This window comes from Oncorhynchus kisutch, linkage group LG11 (genome assembly GCF_002021735.2).
Source record: "Oncorhynchus kisutch isolate 150728-3 linkage group LG11, Okis_V2, whole genome shotgun sequence".
Taxonomy (NCBI): domain Eukaryota; kingdom Metazoa; phylum Chordata; class Actinopteri; order Salmoniformes; family Salmonidae; genus Oncorhynchus; species Oncorhynchus kisutch.
The window spans coordinates 61222298-61238723 of NC_034184.2; the positions used below are offsets into that span (position 1 = coordinate 61222298).

Genomic DNA, 16426 nt, shown 5'->3' on the forward strand with positions numbered 1-16426 from the left:
CACTGTGAACTCCTAAGAAATGAAAAATGTCCTGCGGTCTTAAAGTGACATTCATTAATTAGCAGAAATTTGGGATGGGTGACCTCTTGTACCACTCAGTTCGACTTTGGTATGGTCAGTTGGTTTAGGCTGCTCCTGCCAGCCTCTGTTTCAGTCAGGGGTAGCCAGTCTCTGAATGGAAGGTTGAAGAGGCTGACAGCTTTTATCCAAAGCAACTTACAGTCATGCATTTTAACGATTGCCCCAATGGGAATCAAATCCACAACCTGTGGTGTTGCAAGTGCCATGCTTTACCGACTGAGCCACAAATGTGTTGTCACTGAAGACCAAAAGTAATGTTTTCCTTGTAGGACCAAATATATTCTTCAATGAGCTACAGTTAAAATCATAGATCACTTTTAGCACACATTGAGATTTCAATAGCCTTTTATTTGGAATTTGGATTCCAAAGCAAATTGCAAGAAGTGTATTAAGAGGTCATAGTGCAACATTTATTATTTTATTTTGGTAACAGTTAATATAATGATATATTATGCATTGATTCAGAAGATCACACCGTAGCAAAGGAGAAAGATAAAATCTATCAACCCAGAGACTGCCATTCATCCCAACTGGTAAAAGACGAAGCGATTGCATGATAAGGTGAGCATTTCCTGTCACTTTATCATCTCCAGTATCCCACTTCCTGGTCCTCTCCGCTTTGCACTGCAGATGTTGCAAAACTGGACTCCAGGAATCTGAAAGTGAAAAGCAAAAGCCATATTAGTCCCTAGTCTGCTGCTCTTATCTGAAAGTCCATATGGAGTGAGAAAGAGAAGGGGAGATGATGGAGTAGATACTTACTGTTCCAGGAGAAGGTAAACACTCCTTGTGGAACATGTGTCTGCAGTGGAAGACAGCCACACTGAAGTTCTGAGCCATATCTACAGCAAAAGGAGCAAATGCATTAATGGAAGTATAAGAATATTTTGAAGATTAATACACAACGCAGAGGATGAGAGGACTAAAAACTAGAGTAGTAATGGTCAATAGCGAATTGTAAATAGGAGTTGGGTTTCAGTTCAACATTTGTTTGGAATCTGTGGAATGTCACTCCTGAACTCAGAGTGGCATGTGCCACGTTGTCATTGGTCTGTACATTAAGTCGGGGAAGGATGCTTGATATTTGGCCATTGGCCAAGTTGTACTACAAGGACTTCTGATTGGTCAACCCCAGGCTAGGGTGGGGGATTATAAATGGCATCCTGTTCCTTTGTTCGGTGGGGAAAAGCTGAGGACAGGGGAGACTGAACATCTGATCATCTACCTCCCAGCATAACATCTTGATTTGTCCTCTCTGAATAAACCTTTCTCCCCCTGATTTGCTTTGGAGTTTGTGTTATTGAAGAATAACATAAATTGCAAACAGATGTCTGAGACTAATTCAGCATTAAATAATCGAGCTCCACCCAGCAAGCCTCATCAGATGAGTTTATTAGCTAGAGCCATTACTGAATAGAGGTGTGTTGAATAGCTTAAAATATAATGATGGTAAGAAGCGTCCCAATTATGATACTGTAGTGTAGACACTGTATAACAATATAAAACATAATACTGGATAATGTTAAAGGTAACCCCACCTGATGGTAATATTGACGCGTGACAGGATTCACAGATGCTCTCTTCTGAAAAAGTCAACAATAACAAGGTTTAAGTCAATCTTAAGCAGTAAACATTAACACATATTCAAACTGACCATCTACCCACCATCCACTCGGACTCCTCTCATCTGAGTCCTATGCATCTTTTGGAGCAGGGAGAGGGAGTCAGCCACTAAGATTTTCTCACAGCCCTCCCGCAGCAAGATCTGAGATACAGAGAAACAAATAAGAGAAGAGGTAAGACTGGACTGTTCATCTGTTGTTACGGGGATATTCTAGGTGCAATATGTGATGGCTGAGATTCTGACCTGCAGGTTGTAGTCATGTAGGATCTTGACTAGAGAATCTCGGAGGTTAGGAATCTCCATTCCCTCCTTTATGCGGTGGATGAGCAAGATGGGATCCACATGTGTCCCAATGTTATTAAGGAGACCAGTAATGAAGGCTTGAGAAAGAGGATAAAAAGAGGAACTTAAAATGACAGTGTTGGAAACACTATGTTGTAGACCTGCTTATTTAAACAAATCCAAATCAAATTGTATTAGTCACATGCGCCGAATACAACAGGTGTAGACCTTACAGTGAAATGCTTACTTACGAGCCCCTAACCAACAATGCAGTTAAAAAAATAAAGGATAAAAAAGTAACAAGTAATTAAACAGCAGCAGTAAAATAACAATAGCGAGATTATATACAGGGGGGTACCGATACAGAGTCAATGTGCGGGGGAACCGGTTAGTTGAGGTAATATGTACATGTAGGTAGAGTTATTAAAGTGACTATGCATAGATTATAACAACAGAGAGTAGCAGTGGTGTAAAAGAGGGGGAGAGACAATGCAAATAGTCTGGGTAGCCATTTGATTAGATGTTCAGGAGTCTTATGGCTTGGGGGTAGAAGCAGTTTAGAAGCCTCTTGGACCTAGACTTGGCACTCCGGTACCGCTTGCCGTGCGGTAGCAGACAGAACAGTCTACGACTAGGGTGGCTGGAGCCTTTGCCACATTTTTGGGCATGGTAGAGGTCCTGGGTGGCAGGAAGCTTGACCTAGTGATGTACTGGGCCATTCGCACCACCCTCTGTAGTGCCTTGCGGTCGGAGGCCGAGCAGTTGCCATACCAGGCAGTGATGCAACGGGATGCTCTAGATGGTGCAGCTGTAGAACCTTTTGAGGATCTGAGGACCCATGCCAAATCTTTTCAGTCTCCTGAGGGGGAATAGGTTTTGTTGTGCCCTCTTCACGACTGTCTTGGTGTGCTTGGACCACGTTAGTTTGAAAGTGCTTGTGTGTTCATGTGACTTACGTGGCTTATCAATAGAATAGGAGATGAGATCCTCCCACAGCTCAGCATCATCCTGCTCCTTAGCAAACTCTATGGCCTTGTCCACATCCTCCAGTTCCTCCATGATCATCTGAAGGGCCCGTCTACAGTTCCCCATCCTGCCTATGAGGGGCAAGTAACAGTGGGTCAGTTTCCTCAGACCAAATGCAGTCAATTACCTGACTGGCTGGTGGTTTAGTTCAGCTTGCCCCCCGCCCCCCATATCTAGAAACCTTTGTTACAATTTATAAAGCACTTCTGAGCATTTATAAATGGCTTATTCATGAGCGTTACGAACATAAACTGTACGGGGACACTTACTGAGCAGGAAGACAGTCTCCTCCACAAAGTTTCTCTCCTGACAAATCTCCAGAGCCTGAAGGATTGTACACGTAAGATGATTCATCATGGTTCTAATATATCTGACATACTTGATAAGATCATATGAATGTCAACTCAAAGAAATGTACTTCATGGACATTTGTATTTGAGCGGGCAGTGTGAAAGTGTCTCTAAGTACCTTTTCTAGTGGGCAGTGGATGCTGTCCCTGAGGAATGGCAGCAGGTTGGGCCGATCATACTCAGCATACAGGCCAATTTGTCTCTCATGGTACCGCTGACCCTTGTGGTGGTCCCTCTTGAACAATTTGTGTAAGTACTGAGGGAAGGGGGGGGGGGGGGGGGCTGCATTGTTAAAGTCATACAATTTTCAAATCAAGATTATCACAGGAAACGAGAAACTTTAAAATCACGAAAATAACTCGACTAGTGAAAAATAATGTGACTCACAATGTGTAGCAGCTCAGGTCTGTCCCGGAGTTCCTCCACTACTCTGTCGGTCTGTAGCACATCGAAGACAGAAACGTGGTTAGCAGTTTTTATATATGTATATATATATATATAAAAACAATTCTATGAAAGATCAAGGGTAGCAAGGTACACATACCGATATTTTGTCTTCATTATCCAGGAGCATGTCGACAGCTTTCTGACAACACAAATAAACCCATTCTTCAGACAGGGATAAACACAAAGTGACTTATGACCTTTGTTGTCTTCCAATCCAAATGCATTAAGAGGTGTGCGAGGCACGATGACTCAAGGCAAAGGTTTTCCATGACTTTTGCACAGCTTAAAGCACTCCAAAGACAGACTTAAAAAAAAAAAAAAGGCAAGATGATATTACTATTCAAGTAAGGACAAGTATACACAACACAGCAATACAGGTGCAAGGTCCTATGATACAGCAAGGAGTTGACTTTATCAAAAGATTATGCATGATGTTCCGGCTACCCACCTCTTTATCAAAGTCCATGAGGAGCACAATCTTGTCTTCTATGGAGGAGAAGAGGTTGTGTTTGTGGATCAGCTGGTAAACATCTTTATGCCTCAGTCTCAAGTAGATCTCCAGGGCTCGGTCATACCGCTGGTCATATGTATACCTGCATGGACATTACAAAGGCGCAGCTTAGTGGCACTTCAAACGCTCTCAATTTATCAAACGGGAAATGGACATTGCAACAATTGAGAGGTTATGATGTCAATCCAAATTGTGAAACCAGAGGAGAGTCACTCACAGTTCAGCCAGTGTGGTGAGCAGGGTGCTGTTCGTGGGGTCCTTCTTGAGGTGGTCGGCGACTGCCTGAACAATGGTCATGTTATTGTAGAGCTCTCCTGGCCACTCGCGGATCAACGTGGCAAAGCCCTTGGAGAGAGAGAGGTTGCAGAGAGAGGCTGTGTAAATGAGTTCATATTTGCTGCAACTATATTTGGTTCTTCTTGAGTACTTGATATAATACTACAACACGGCAGTAAGAATAACATCAGGATCAGACAGACATACCTCATAGTCCGTCTTTAGAAACTCATTTAAGATCATCTCATATATGGCAGGTCTGAGACGCAGGTCCCCTCTGGGCAAGTATTGGCTGATGGCCTGGAGAGGCCATCAGAGAGACCGGAGGAGAGGCGCGGAGGACAAAAGGAGACGAGAGAGAGTGTTATACGAGTATATATGGGGAGGAGAAAATGATAAAGAGATACTTACAACAACAGTTAATACTGAGGGCAACACAGAGTATTGTTACTTCTAAAAAGTACTTAGTCTTTAATGCCATAATTTATCACTTTTTAGGGCCGGGATGACACCTGTGTCGCAATATTTCTTCCATGGCAAAAATGAAAACACAAAGCAGACCAAACTCTTTGGTTCTTTAAAACCTGCTGTATGTAAAATATTGTGTGCTCTAGCTTGGAAAATAAATACATGTGACTGGATAACAACATAATGATGTTTGTGTCCAACAAGTCCTAAAGTTAAATCTGCTTTGGGTTTGATTTCCTTGCCACGATACTAGGGAGTATCACGAATACGGGTATCGTCCTGGCCCTATCACTTTGCGATGTCACAAGGTGGACTGACTCACCTTCAACTGCCCAATGGTTTTAAACCTGTACACCTCATTCTCCCAGAGTTCCATGTTTTTCCCCAGCACCTTCTGACACTTCCTGGATTGAAGAGAACAAGAGAGAGAACAAGAGAGAGAGAGAGAACAATCACTTAATCTACTCCTTGTACTGGTATTTTGCAGAAGAAACACAACTGAAAGAACTAAAAGGCTGGTAGTACCTGGCAGCGGTGTCGTAGTCACCCTTCTCCACCAGGTGATTTATGTAGGCCATCCCAATTTTCTGATTAGAACAGAAGAGAAAGTCCATTAGGGAACAAAACATGAGTAATGGACTGTGTCTTCTGCAACTTCATCAAGTGTTGCATCTTCTGTAGTTTCATCTGGTGTGTATCATGTGATTTCAACCAACTGAGAAGACAAAGGTTACTTTACTAACCTTTGCGTCATTAATTTGCTAAAGCAGGTTGACTTATGGTGGGATCCGGTAAAATACATGTGTAGGTAAAATAGGAGCAAGAATAGAGAGTGAATAGCACTATTCAAGGTACAAATAAAACATGACCAATGCCTATACAGTACCTGGACTTCATGGCGTTTAACATTCTTGAAGCTGATCTCAGCAGCCATCAGAGCTTCCTGTATAATGCATTATTACCTGTTATAAGCACGCATATCTTCTAATGTCTTATAAGGTTTATAATATGTATCTCAATGCAACACATTTCCTGAAAATCTGCTCTCAACTGATCACATGAGAAGATACTGTACAACGACGCAAAAATATTGAAATCCTCATACCAAGTCTGCTTGATATCCTTGATCCTTAAAAACACTGACCTCATACTTCTTCTTGTCCAGCAGCCAGTCAATGTGGTCATCCTGGTCTCTCTCTTTGGCCACCACAATGTCTTTAGGGCTGATGATGTAGAAAAGGGATTCTCCCTCAGAATGTTCTGTTGACAACGAGGGTACAGGACAGAGCATGTGATCTATCCTGCAGAGTAGGTTAAAGTAGCTAGAACGTGGAAATGCAGACGGTCTCTCGGAGTAGTGCTTTTGCCGGGGGGAGGTTTCTGACTGACTCACCCAGCCGGTAGTCTCGACACTCGTTCTCCTGGAAGTTGCGGACGGTCAGGGCGTCTGATGAGATCTCCTCAAAGCCCTCTGGGAGAGGCTGGATGATGTCCAGACGAGGCCGCGCTCTGAACTCCTCCTCCTGATCAAATACACACACACACGTAAACATGTCGACCAGATCAACATTTAAATATCATGTCTGTGACCACTTAAGCCATTCCATCACACAGTATCTAACCAAACAGTACCACGTGGTCAGAGTTTTCCTTCACAAAGTACAGGTTGACCAGCTGGTCTGCTAGAGGCGCCAGGCCACTGATGAAGAACTCGGTTTCAAACGCAGACACTGCAAGAGAGAAGCCCAAACGACTCCACATCACCTCCACATCCTGTTACAGTAAAGCCCCACAAAACATGACGTTACATTAATACTGTGACTAGCACATGCATGCCCCGCCCTCACCAATTTCCACATAACGGCTAGGAAGGTCTCTCATCTCCGCGTGGTCCCTCTCCTTCACGGCACAGATCTTAACGGAGGAGCCCCAGCCGATGATGAGGGTGGAGTTATCTTTCCAGCACAGACTGCATGGGTACATATCCGGCCGCAGGCTGACGTTATCCCGGAAGACGTTGGTGATTCGTTGTTTGGTGCTGATGTCATAGATTTTCACCCCCTGTAAGAGACCAAGACAAAAAAAACAGAGTATATTCAGTCTTTGCATGTCTAACGCACTACGCATTTCATGTTTGTGACAGACATGTCAAGGCGTCTATTGAAAGATGACATGCTGTATGATGCAACAACAACAAAAAGATCATTCCAAACAAATACAATAAAAAGTCCACCGTGTTTCTTGTAAAGCCCATGTATCTGAAGCTTTGACTGCTGTCCTTACCACATTGTTGGCCCAGGCGATGAGATTGGCCCTCCACCGGACGTTAGTGATGGTGCCCTCCCCTTCGTGCAGAGTGGACGTCTTCCAGCGTTTCAGCCAGTTCCTCTCATACAGAAGAAGCTTGGGAGAGCAACATAAAATATTAAAAACATTTCGCATCAGGACCACGTGCCATTAATATCCAACTTACCACCACGGATTCAAGACAGGCACACGCTACCCGTGTCCTTAGAGCAGTGGTTTGAGGTTCTTGTATTTCCACCAACAGAGGGCAGTAGAGCACAGGGACAGGAGGACAGTCTGTTGTGTCAGTGGGTCTCCCAGAGTGGGAGGATTGTATTCAACTTGAGCTTTATCGTAAATATTAAGTAAAACAGTCATTGTCTTTCAACGCCATCTTTACCTGATTCAACTAACTGATCGATGTTTATGTATGACATGATGTGAATAAATAACTGGAAGGGTAAACTAAAGATGGCATGAAAGATTGTGGTACAAGACTGACAAAATCAATTCTCGACAACTTCATTATTTCCGTAGGTTTGACGGCCTACGCGGTATTTCTCAGAATCACTGATTCTCGTCAATGGCTTTGAGACATAACGATGGCTGTAGTCCCTCCTTTCAGTCGGCTGTGGCTTCACCTCAGAGAAGGCCATATACATAAAAAGCATCTCTCAGTGTCACAGTCATACAGATGGATGTACAATAGCCTTTAGTTATTATGAACAGGGGGGGGGGGGGGGGATTGTGGCGAGAGGGAGACAGCCCCGGCCTTTAATTCAACAGTCTGGAAATGTTAACAGTTCTCTCCACAAAGAGAGGATATGACACTGGAAGAACTGTGGAGACAGAATTGAATTGCCTTTGACAGGATGTGGCTCCATTTGAGGCTTATTGATTTTCCTCACAGGGTGCTTTATGGAGGGTCTTGAGCACACGGAGAGGGAAGAAATCAGTACCAATTGTGAGAAAATGGAAAAATAACACTAACAATGAGCGTTTCATAAGCCGAGCAGCTTAAACACTTTTACCTTCTCCAGTGTTGTAGGTATTGTCATGACGTTGGCCTGGGGGGTAAGGTTTATGACAGTCATAAATACCTCTTCCCCCCCTTTTCCTCTCTCTACCCTACTGAAGTTACATTTGCAAACACTTGGTTAACATAGAGATTCTGGGAACATCAGAAGTTGGGGGGAAATTAACTATATTCTGGTAATCCGACCAATGGAACATATGCGGTGGTACTTAATGAATATGATGTCAGTTCGGTTGTCATCTGAGACATTCTCATCAATGATAAAATGACAAAACCTACAGTGAAAAGTCTACACATCAGAGTTATTGGATTCACATGGAATTGTTGTTCAATTTAAATGTTTGAATATGCAATTATTCGTGATGGGATGAAATGTGATTTAAGCTTCTAAAATGTGAGATTTGGGTTTTCATAAGGTAGGGCTCTGTTCAATCAGTCCCCTGTGAAGGGACATGGGCTATAAAACTTTTCAAACACGCCCTCCTCTCCCTTCCTATATAATCCCTTGACGACAATGTAACCTCCTGTTCCGAGGATGTAGGACGACGGTCCGATGTCGGAATGGTTCAGATAATAACTACAGAACGAAGCCAACATCAGCGTGAGCTTTGATTGCGAATGGTATGAACTTTGAACTCTTATTCACTACAGAAGTGATACCACCTAGCCGTTGAGTTAGCAACAGCAGATGCAAACGAGGGTTAGGAAGGAACAGACCGAGTATCCCATACTGTATTTACGATAGCACAGCTTCGGCCTTTGTTCCTCAGTCTTCACGCTCCTTTACTCAGACCCCTTTCTTTTGTGTAACAAGCTGTCATATCTGTTCCGCCCGCTAGGGACGTTTTCCTTTATGACGTAATTTGTAATCAAGTTATGATTTAATTATGTGTATGTGTAATTCTGTGTGATTAGTTAGGTATTTAGTAAATAAATAATTAAACCCAATTTTGTATTGCTGGTTCAACTTGTTAGCCAGGGTTTGTGCAGATAACCAAGATTTTACAACTTTCAGATGAGACTGAATTAAGATGACGATTAATATTGACTGCTATTGATGCAAAATATTACTAGGTCTTTAAGAGTTTATTCGGAAGATAACAGCTCTATAAATATTATTTTGTGGTGCCCGACTCTCTAGTTATTTACATTTACATGATTAGCTCAATCAGGTAATATTGATGATGGAGAAATTATTTTATAGAATAGCATGTCATATCACTTAATCCAGCATAGCCAAAGACACGACAGTATGTATATAACTTTTTTCTCCAGTGTTGTTGGGGGGATTGTACCGTACTGTACAGATTTTTTTGTCTGTTGTGTCATTTGCACTAAGTGGTGTTGCGGCAGACTGCAGTCTTTGGCAATGGAAAGGGAACATTAGTACCTAACATAAAGTGTTTTCTGAATCCGAGACACATTTATGGGTATGTTAGAGAAGAGACTGCTGTGTCAGCCTACCCGGGACCCTAAGACTATGGGTCCTCCTGATAATGACATCTATTTGGTGTGCTTGTGAAGCACTGCCTTTCAAACACTGTTGAGCGAGCAGCACTTTGTGAAAATGGGCCGCTTGCCCCGGAGTGCACTCCAGACGAGAGACAGGGGAAAGTAGGAGGCTTTCACACCAGTCAACAAAGGCCTGTGTGTGCACAGCCATCAACCAAGCACAGGGGGGGGGGGGGGGGGGGGGGGTCAAGTGAATCTGTTTCACCAGAACAATTTTTGAAAAACAAAGGCTAATTTATGCTGAATATTTGTTAACTAAAACATGAATATAGAGTTCTGTCCACATTAGCTAATCCGCAACAGTTTTCAACTACACTCCTGCTAACACGGTTGAGATGGGCTGTATACTGTACCCACATTGAAAAATCCCTTTCAATCTCACCTTGTTGCCTCCAGTGACAAATTGTTTGTAGTTTGAACTGCTGAACCGAGGGTGTAACGCCACCACCTGGAGAATATGGCAATTAGATCCATTTAGAACGCATACAAGTTATGGTGTGGGCTATTATTATACCACCCGGTACATATACTCTCAACTTGTCATAAAAGTATGAAGTCAAAAGAATATTGAAATCTGCTTACTTTGACAGGACAGTCAAAGTTCTCATGGAAGCCTTCCCTTGTGTAGAGTCCAAACACTTGAACCTGCAATAAAGACATGACAGAATGACAAGAAAGGATCAGTCAATATAGTACGAAATGAAAAATAATGAAACTAATATATACACAGAAATGTTTTTCCAACTTGTTCCTCCAACCTAGTTACAGGGTTCATTGAATAGACCAGGGCCTTTGGCAAAATACATCTGTCCCTAATTAATGTCTGTCTGCAGCTGTCTGGGAGCAGTCTGAGAGTTACAGAGTCACTGTTGTGTATGAAGGAGGAGTTCTAGACAGTAAGACTTTGATTGGATCACTGATAGCCATCTGCCGGGTCACCAATTAGTGGACAGGTTGATTCACTGAACCCTCCGGTGCTTTGATACCAGGTTTTTAACCACAGCCGCAGTTAGCGTAGCTACAGCAATATCTAATGCAACAATTATACTGTACCACAGCTCGACTGTCCACGAGTCAAAAAAAGGCAAACATAAACAACATCACGGCCTTTGCACTCTCCATCTTGAATCGCATAGATGATTCTGGATTATCTGAAAGGATTGACATGGATTAACGGCAAACTGAATTGGTCGAGGATGAACAACTGCGGTGGCGGCAATTTTAATTGTCGGCGCCACTTTCGGTGTCGACAAGATCTTGTTTTGCTGCTGGAGTGCGTGTGAGGGGGCGATATCAGAGAGCACATCTGGACTGCAGGATCCATGAAGGATGGTAATAATGATCAGGAGAGGAGAGATAACAACAAGGCAGAGAACACTGACAGGGTATCCATAGAGATCTGATGACTGACAGGCAGATGGATAGGAGAGTCGTTCCCCTCACAACACGAGCACGAACATGTGCTTGTTCAGAATCCCTAGAAATGTGTAGATTTATGAAAGTAAACAGGTATGAGGAAGACACAGCTTCTGGTTTGTAAATCTTCTTTGAGAACTTGGGCACAGATATCTAAATGACTTTTCTCCAGATAACAGGTTCTATTAAATCCTAAATATGAATGATATGAGTTCATTAAATTGTATAATTGCATGGGGTATGTGGAAAGTGATGTTGAATGTCAGAATGTGTCATGCATACCACCTAATGACGGTGCAGAAATCTAGGATGCATCCCAAATGGCATCCTATTCCCTACATCAGCGGTAGGCAACCCTTTTCCTGGAGTGCCACAGGATCTTGTTGCAACTAGGCACCACACCTCACCATCTGAGCTAATTGATCAGTTCAGTGATTGCCTAAATTCAACACACCTGATCTTCCAGATCGGGAAAAATCACAAACACGAAGTGCTTGCGGCACTCCAGGATCAGGGTTGCCTACCCCTGTCTTACATAGTGCACTACTTTTGACCAGAGCCCTGCGGGCTATATAGGAATAGGGTGCCATTTAGGGGCCCTCGTTTATGGCCACCAGTTCTGAGCAGAGAGCTCTCACCTTGCCGTCCTCAGAGCAGATCCCAACATGCTCTCCGCTCTCATCTAGGCTGATCTGGTTGATCCTCACTGGACTCTGAGGAGAGACCACAACAACATTGACACTAAATGACTGGGAAAGTTCTGAGGCAGAGAGCAAGTGACTCTTTTGGGATTGTGTAGAGTACTTACAATTTCAAACTTCTGAGTCACATTGCCTTGGATGTCCAGAAGGAAAACTTTCCCAAAGTGAGTGCCCAGCGCAAGGAACTGAAATGGAATGAACCTGAGATTAATCTTTAAGACACCTGGGAACAATCCAAGATTTTTGCAAAAATGTTATACTGACGAAAGCTGTGGCAAGAGGATTAAAAATGCACCCTGTCTAGCGTAGCTGAGGGAGGCGGGTAGAGTGGGGTGGAATCAGTTTGCTCTGGGGCAAAAACTGTGAAATTACAGGGGGAGGGAAAACCCTATTTATTAAAGCAGACAGTGTGAAATGGTATTTTTGTCTCTCAAATTAAAAGGGTTAAACATAATAAATGCACTGTACAGCTGGCTTCTCCTCGCGTTGCCAACAACCCAACCAACGCCTCTCCTGCCCACCGTAAAGCTATTATTTTCTACAGAGCAGAAACTGGTTCCCCATGTTTCCTGCTTCTGCCACGTATGAGAGTATGTGTGTGAGAGTGTGTTTTGAGTATGTGTGTGAGAGTGTGTTTGAGTATGTGTGTGAGAGAGAGTTTGAGTATGTGTGTGAGAGAGAGTTTGAGTATGTGTGTGAGAGAGAGTGTGAGTATGTGTGTGAGAGAGAGTGTGTGTGTGTGTGTGTGGGTGTAGGTCCGCTGGGACAAGAAATTATAAAAACTGGGTACCTTTTTGGCATTAGATTAAGTGTGCGCTTTTCCACCCAGGCCCAGCTTCAGACCCTCCCCCTAATCCCTCCCTCCCCAGGCCTGCGTGTACGGTGAGCCCACCATGCTTCAGTGCAGTCTGTAATGAAATGCTTATATTTACAGGCACAGCTGAGCATGTCAAACAGAGCCCCTGCAATCTCCCCAAATAAAATAACCAAAAATAAATAAATAAAGGGGTCAACCTTGCGAGGCGGAGTGACTTTTAAAAGGATTTATCAGAACGGAATTGTTCAAATTAAATCCCGATTCAGGCACTTAAAATATGAGGCAACATCAGGCAAACCGGAGTGTTGGTGGTTTTGAAGGTGCTGGGGGTTGTCTGGGTCGGGGGTCTGTGTGACAGTGCAGGTACTGTAGCCGGCAAGAGGTACACAAGCACAAAAACACTGGTAAGAAAGAGAGTCAGATCAAATCTGGCATTTCAGCACAGCAATGTCTCGTCTCTCACTCTGACACACTTTCTTTTTTTTGTAGGATGAAAGAGGGAGAAAAGGGGAAGAAAATCCTCAAAGTAAAAATAAATAAATGAAAATCAATAGTGGCTAATAAAACATCAGGTGAGCAGACAGAACCAGGTATGACTCGTCCTCTGACCAGGCGTGCATGAGTGCACTCGGTGCCATGACGATTAGCCATCCAGCTCAGAGTGGCCCACTGAAAAATATCAACATTCAAAAAGAGAAGAGGGGAGCAAAAAGATGGATGAAATGGAACAAGGGAAAATCACAATGGCTGGTGGCTGCTAATGTGTGGTGGCCTGCCTCTCCATACTTTACAGAGAGAATGCCAATCAATGTTGAATATATATCAAACGTGCACAAACAATTACATTTGAAATCTATTTTAGTTTAGCCTGAAGAGCCCTGGTTGGTTAGGATCTGTACCTTATCATGGACAGTCATACAGCTGGCAGCATCTTTTTGGAGAATTTCAGTCACCCCATTGGCCAATCGTTCATACTTCAGCTTAGGCTCCTCCACACTGTCCTCCTCCTAGTTTAAATAGGGATTTAGTTGAAACAATCCAACATGATTCATCTATAATATACAGACTATTACACTGGCACAGATTCATGCATTTACCTTGCTGACAGGGAATGGGAATTTTGTATGGAGTTTATAGAATTTCCATTCCCACTCCCTATCAGCAAGGTAGGGAATTCAATACATCTCATTCAAAATTCCCATTCCTTATCAGCAAGGTAAATGATTCTAGATATACACAGTCACACAAATGTCAAAGGTCAGTCAACTCTCCACCTGTAACCAGATCATCCAACCTCTCTACTGCCTGCTTCACACAATGGATTACAGCCCTCCCTAGAATCCAGAGAATATGCACTGCTGCCATATTCTCCTGTGTACATTTGCGGTCACAGCCTGAATATTCCCCATAACCCAGTTTATAACCAATGCTGCATAGACTGTGGCCGCCTATATGGTGCATCAACACAAAACAAAGACTGCTTTTATGAGCACTATGGGAGAAAGTGAGGGCTGGCAATGTGTGGAGAGAATGTCATTTCCAAGAACCATCCTTTCCCACTCCACACCGCCATGTCTATTTCCTGTTTATTCCCATTGTGAAATTTCTAATGCGTGGGCATTTGTCACGGTTTACCGAGCCATAACACAGAACAACAACAAACTCGTGCCCCATACAGAGACGACATCCACTGTTTTGCAGACTTCTGTTAGTGTGGTAAGTTTCCTTTTTTTTTTTTAGGCTGATGAGGCTCTACCACATCAACACATTTTTCCATTAATAAATATTCAGTAGGGCATGCTAAATTAGGAGTCTGACAGAAAATGTATATTTCAACAACCCACGAGGGGAGAAAATTGAGTGAACGGAGCATGGGCCAAGAGACTGGTGGGAGCATGTTTCTTGGTTCCTATCTAGTAATCTCTGGCAAAGCCTTAAACACATCGGCTGCCCTCTCACTGCCTTCATCAAGTGTTGTCTGCTGACAACCCAGCGACAGAGACAGGCGAATAGCAAACGGGCAAGCTACAACACAATAACTAAATAAACAGGGCCTTGTAACAATTCAAAGGGGACATGCAATCATGCAGTCCCAGGAGCTTTTTTGTTGTTGTTGCCTGTCAGTGTTTGTGTGTTAAAGTAGTAGAGTGGATTCTGTTTGTGGACCGGTGATAGGGGGGGCAGCAGACTTTTCATTTACTGGTTGAGATTCCCCCCCATTCTGAATTGTTTTTCTTTTGGGGAGTAGGGATGGAATTGTTCAATGTACTGGCTATTCCTGACATTTCATTCTCGGTATCATTTAGAGACAGGCTGCTCCTCACCCTAGCAGTCTGGCATGCTATATTTGATTTAGACCTTCACAGACACCAAATTAAAGGAGCTGGATGATATAAAACATAACAAATGTTTGTTGCAACAGTGTATTTCACAACTGCATGCATCTCTGACATGGTCAGACATTGTATATTTTGCTGTTGATCCAGACTCTTTTTTTTTTTCACAACATGAAAATATCCTGAAAATTGCATGAGAACATTTCTCTAAATCTGCCGTTTTTTTGTCTGTAAAATAAGAGGTTGTTGTATTATGTTTACAGGTAGGGGATAGCATCAATGCAGACAGCATAGAAGTTTGCTACAGTTACTTCAGCCTACATTAATGAAATGTTTTATTGTTTGCACACAACACTTACCTCAGACTCATCTGTGGATTCTTCACTTGGTTTCCTGCCCTAAATTACACGTGTTTATTAATGGACAGGGGCAAGCCTTTACAATCTGCTAGAGCAAACTCATGGCATACATCATAGAGCAATAGTACAAGAGTAGCTAGCTAGGAAAATACTGTTAAGTGTTATGTTGTCTTTGTTTACATTGTTTAGCCATGTCCAGGCATTCTCGATTACAATGCATGATTGCACACGAGGTCGCAAATGCAATTAAACCATTTACATTTTTGAATTATTTCCTGGAAAACCGATACATGAAGATAAAGTCGATTGTCGAATTGACTGCAAAACATTGCTGTAATGTCTGACAGACAAGATGAGGCTTACCTTCTCCTTTACTTCTGCCATGATGATTGGAAGAGAAAGCAAAACAGCGCTCTATTTGCAACTGTCCATTAGTCAATTTAGAAATTGAGCTAATGTTGCTCAAAAGAAAACTGAACGAATTCACCAAATACCAGTATATTCACAAAGCAGCCCCTTGTTGACAAACGTAACTGTGCCAGTCAAAAGAAAAAATCACATGACAGAAACCAGAAACGTGTGGCATTATGGGTCTCAGAGTTTTTTGTTGCCAAATGGACTGCACCTCCTCCAGTCTTTACTAGCCCAGTAGTTCTCAAACCTCGGCTCAGTGATCCCCAGCCATTCCATGTATTTAACCATTCCAGAGCTAGCACATTTGATCCATCTTGTCAACTAATTATCAAGCCCTTGACTACTTGAATCAGGTGAGCTAGCTCATGGCTACAACAAAACGGTGAAATGTCTGGGGGACTCGAAGAGTGGTTTGAGAACCACTGCATAGCCTACTGCAACCACATATTTGCTGCTACTATTACTACAACATCTGTATGGCTGC

The 16426-nt window shown here is 42.9% G+C and overlaps 1 protein-coding gene across 2 annotated transcripts; it reads right to left on the reverse strand.

Moving 5' to 3' along the window:
- Positions 1-408: 408 nt before the first annotated feature.
- Positions 409-16090, reverse strand: vps41 (VPS41 subunit of HOPS complex). 2 transcript variants are annotated; one of them, XM_020494742.2, is made up of 28 exons: positions 15892-16090; positions 15529-15567; positions 13733-13840; positions 12124-12201; positions 11954-12028; positions 10482-10544; positions 10282-10347; positions 7349-7468; positions 6913-7126; positions 6698-6795; positions 6459-6588; positions 6210-6325; positions 5952-6008; positions 5591-5652; positions 5388-5469; positions 4805-4897; positions 4539-4666; positions 4259-4403; positions 3908-3949; positions 3751-3801; positions 3482-3619; positions 3283-3337; positions 2944-3084; positions 1949-2085; positions 1747-1846; positions 1620-1664; positions 844-923; positions 409-737 (listed from the first exon to the last, which is right to left on the reverse strand). In XM_020494742.2, the coding sequence occupies exons 1-28, from the start codon at positions 15910-15912 to the stop codon at positions 657-659; spliced, it is 2565 nt and encodes an 854-aa protein (XP_020350331.1). In that variant the 5' UTR covers positions 15913-16090; the 3' UTR covers positions 409-656. The 2 variants fall into 2 exon arrangements, 1 of the variants encoding a protein (XP_020350331.1); XR_004211723.1 differs by having other exon boundaries at positions 3908-4114; positions 6459-6795; positions 15892-16086.
- Between the last annotated feature and the right edge of the window lie 336 nt (positions 16091-16426).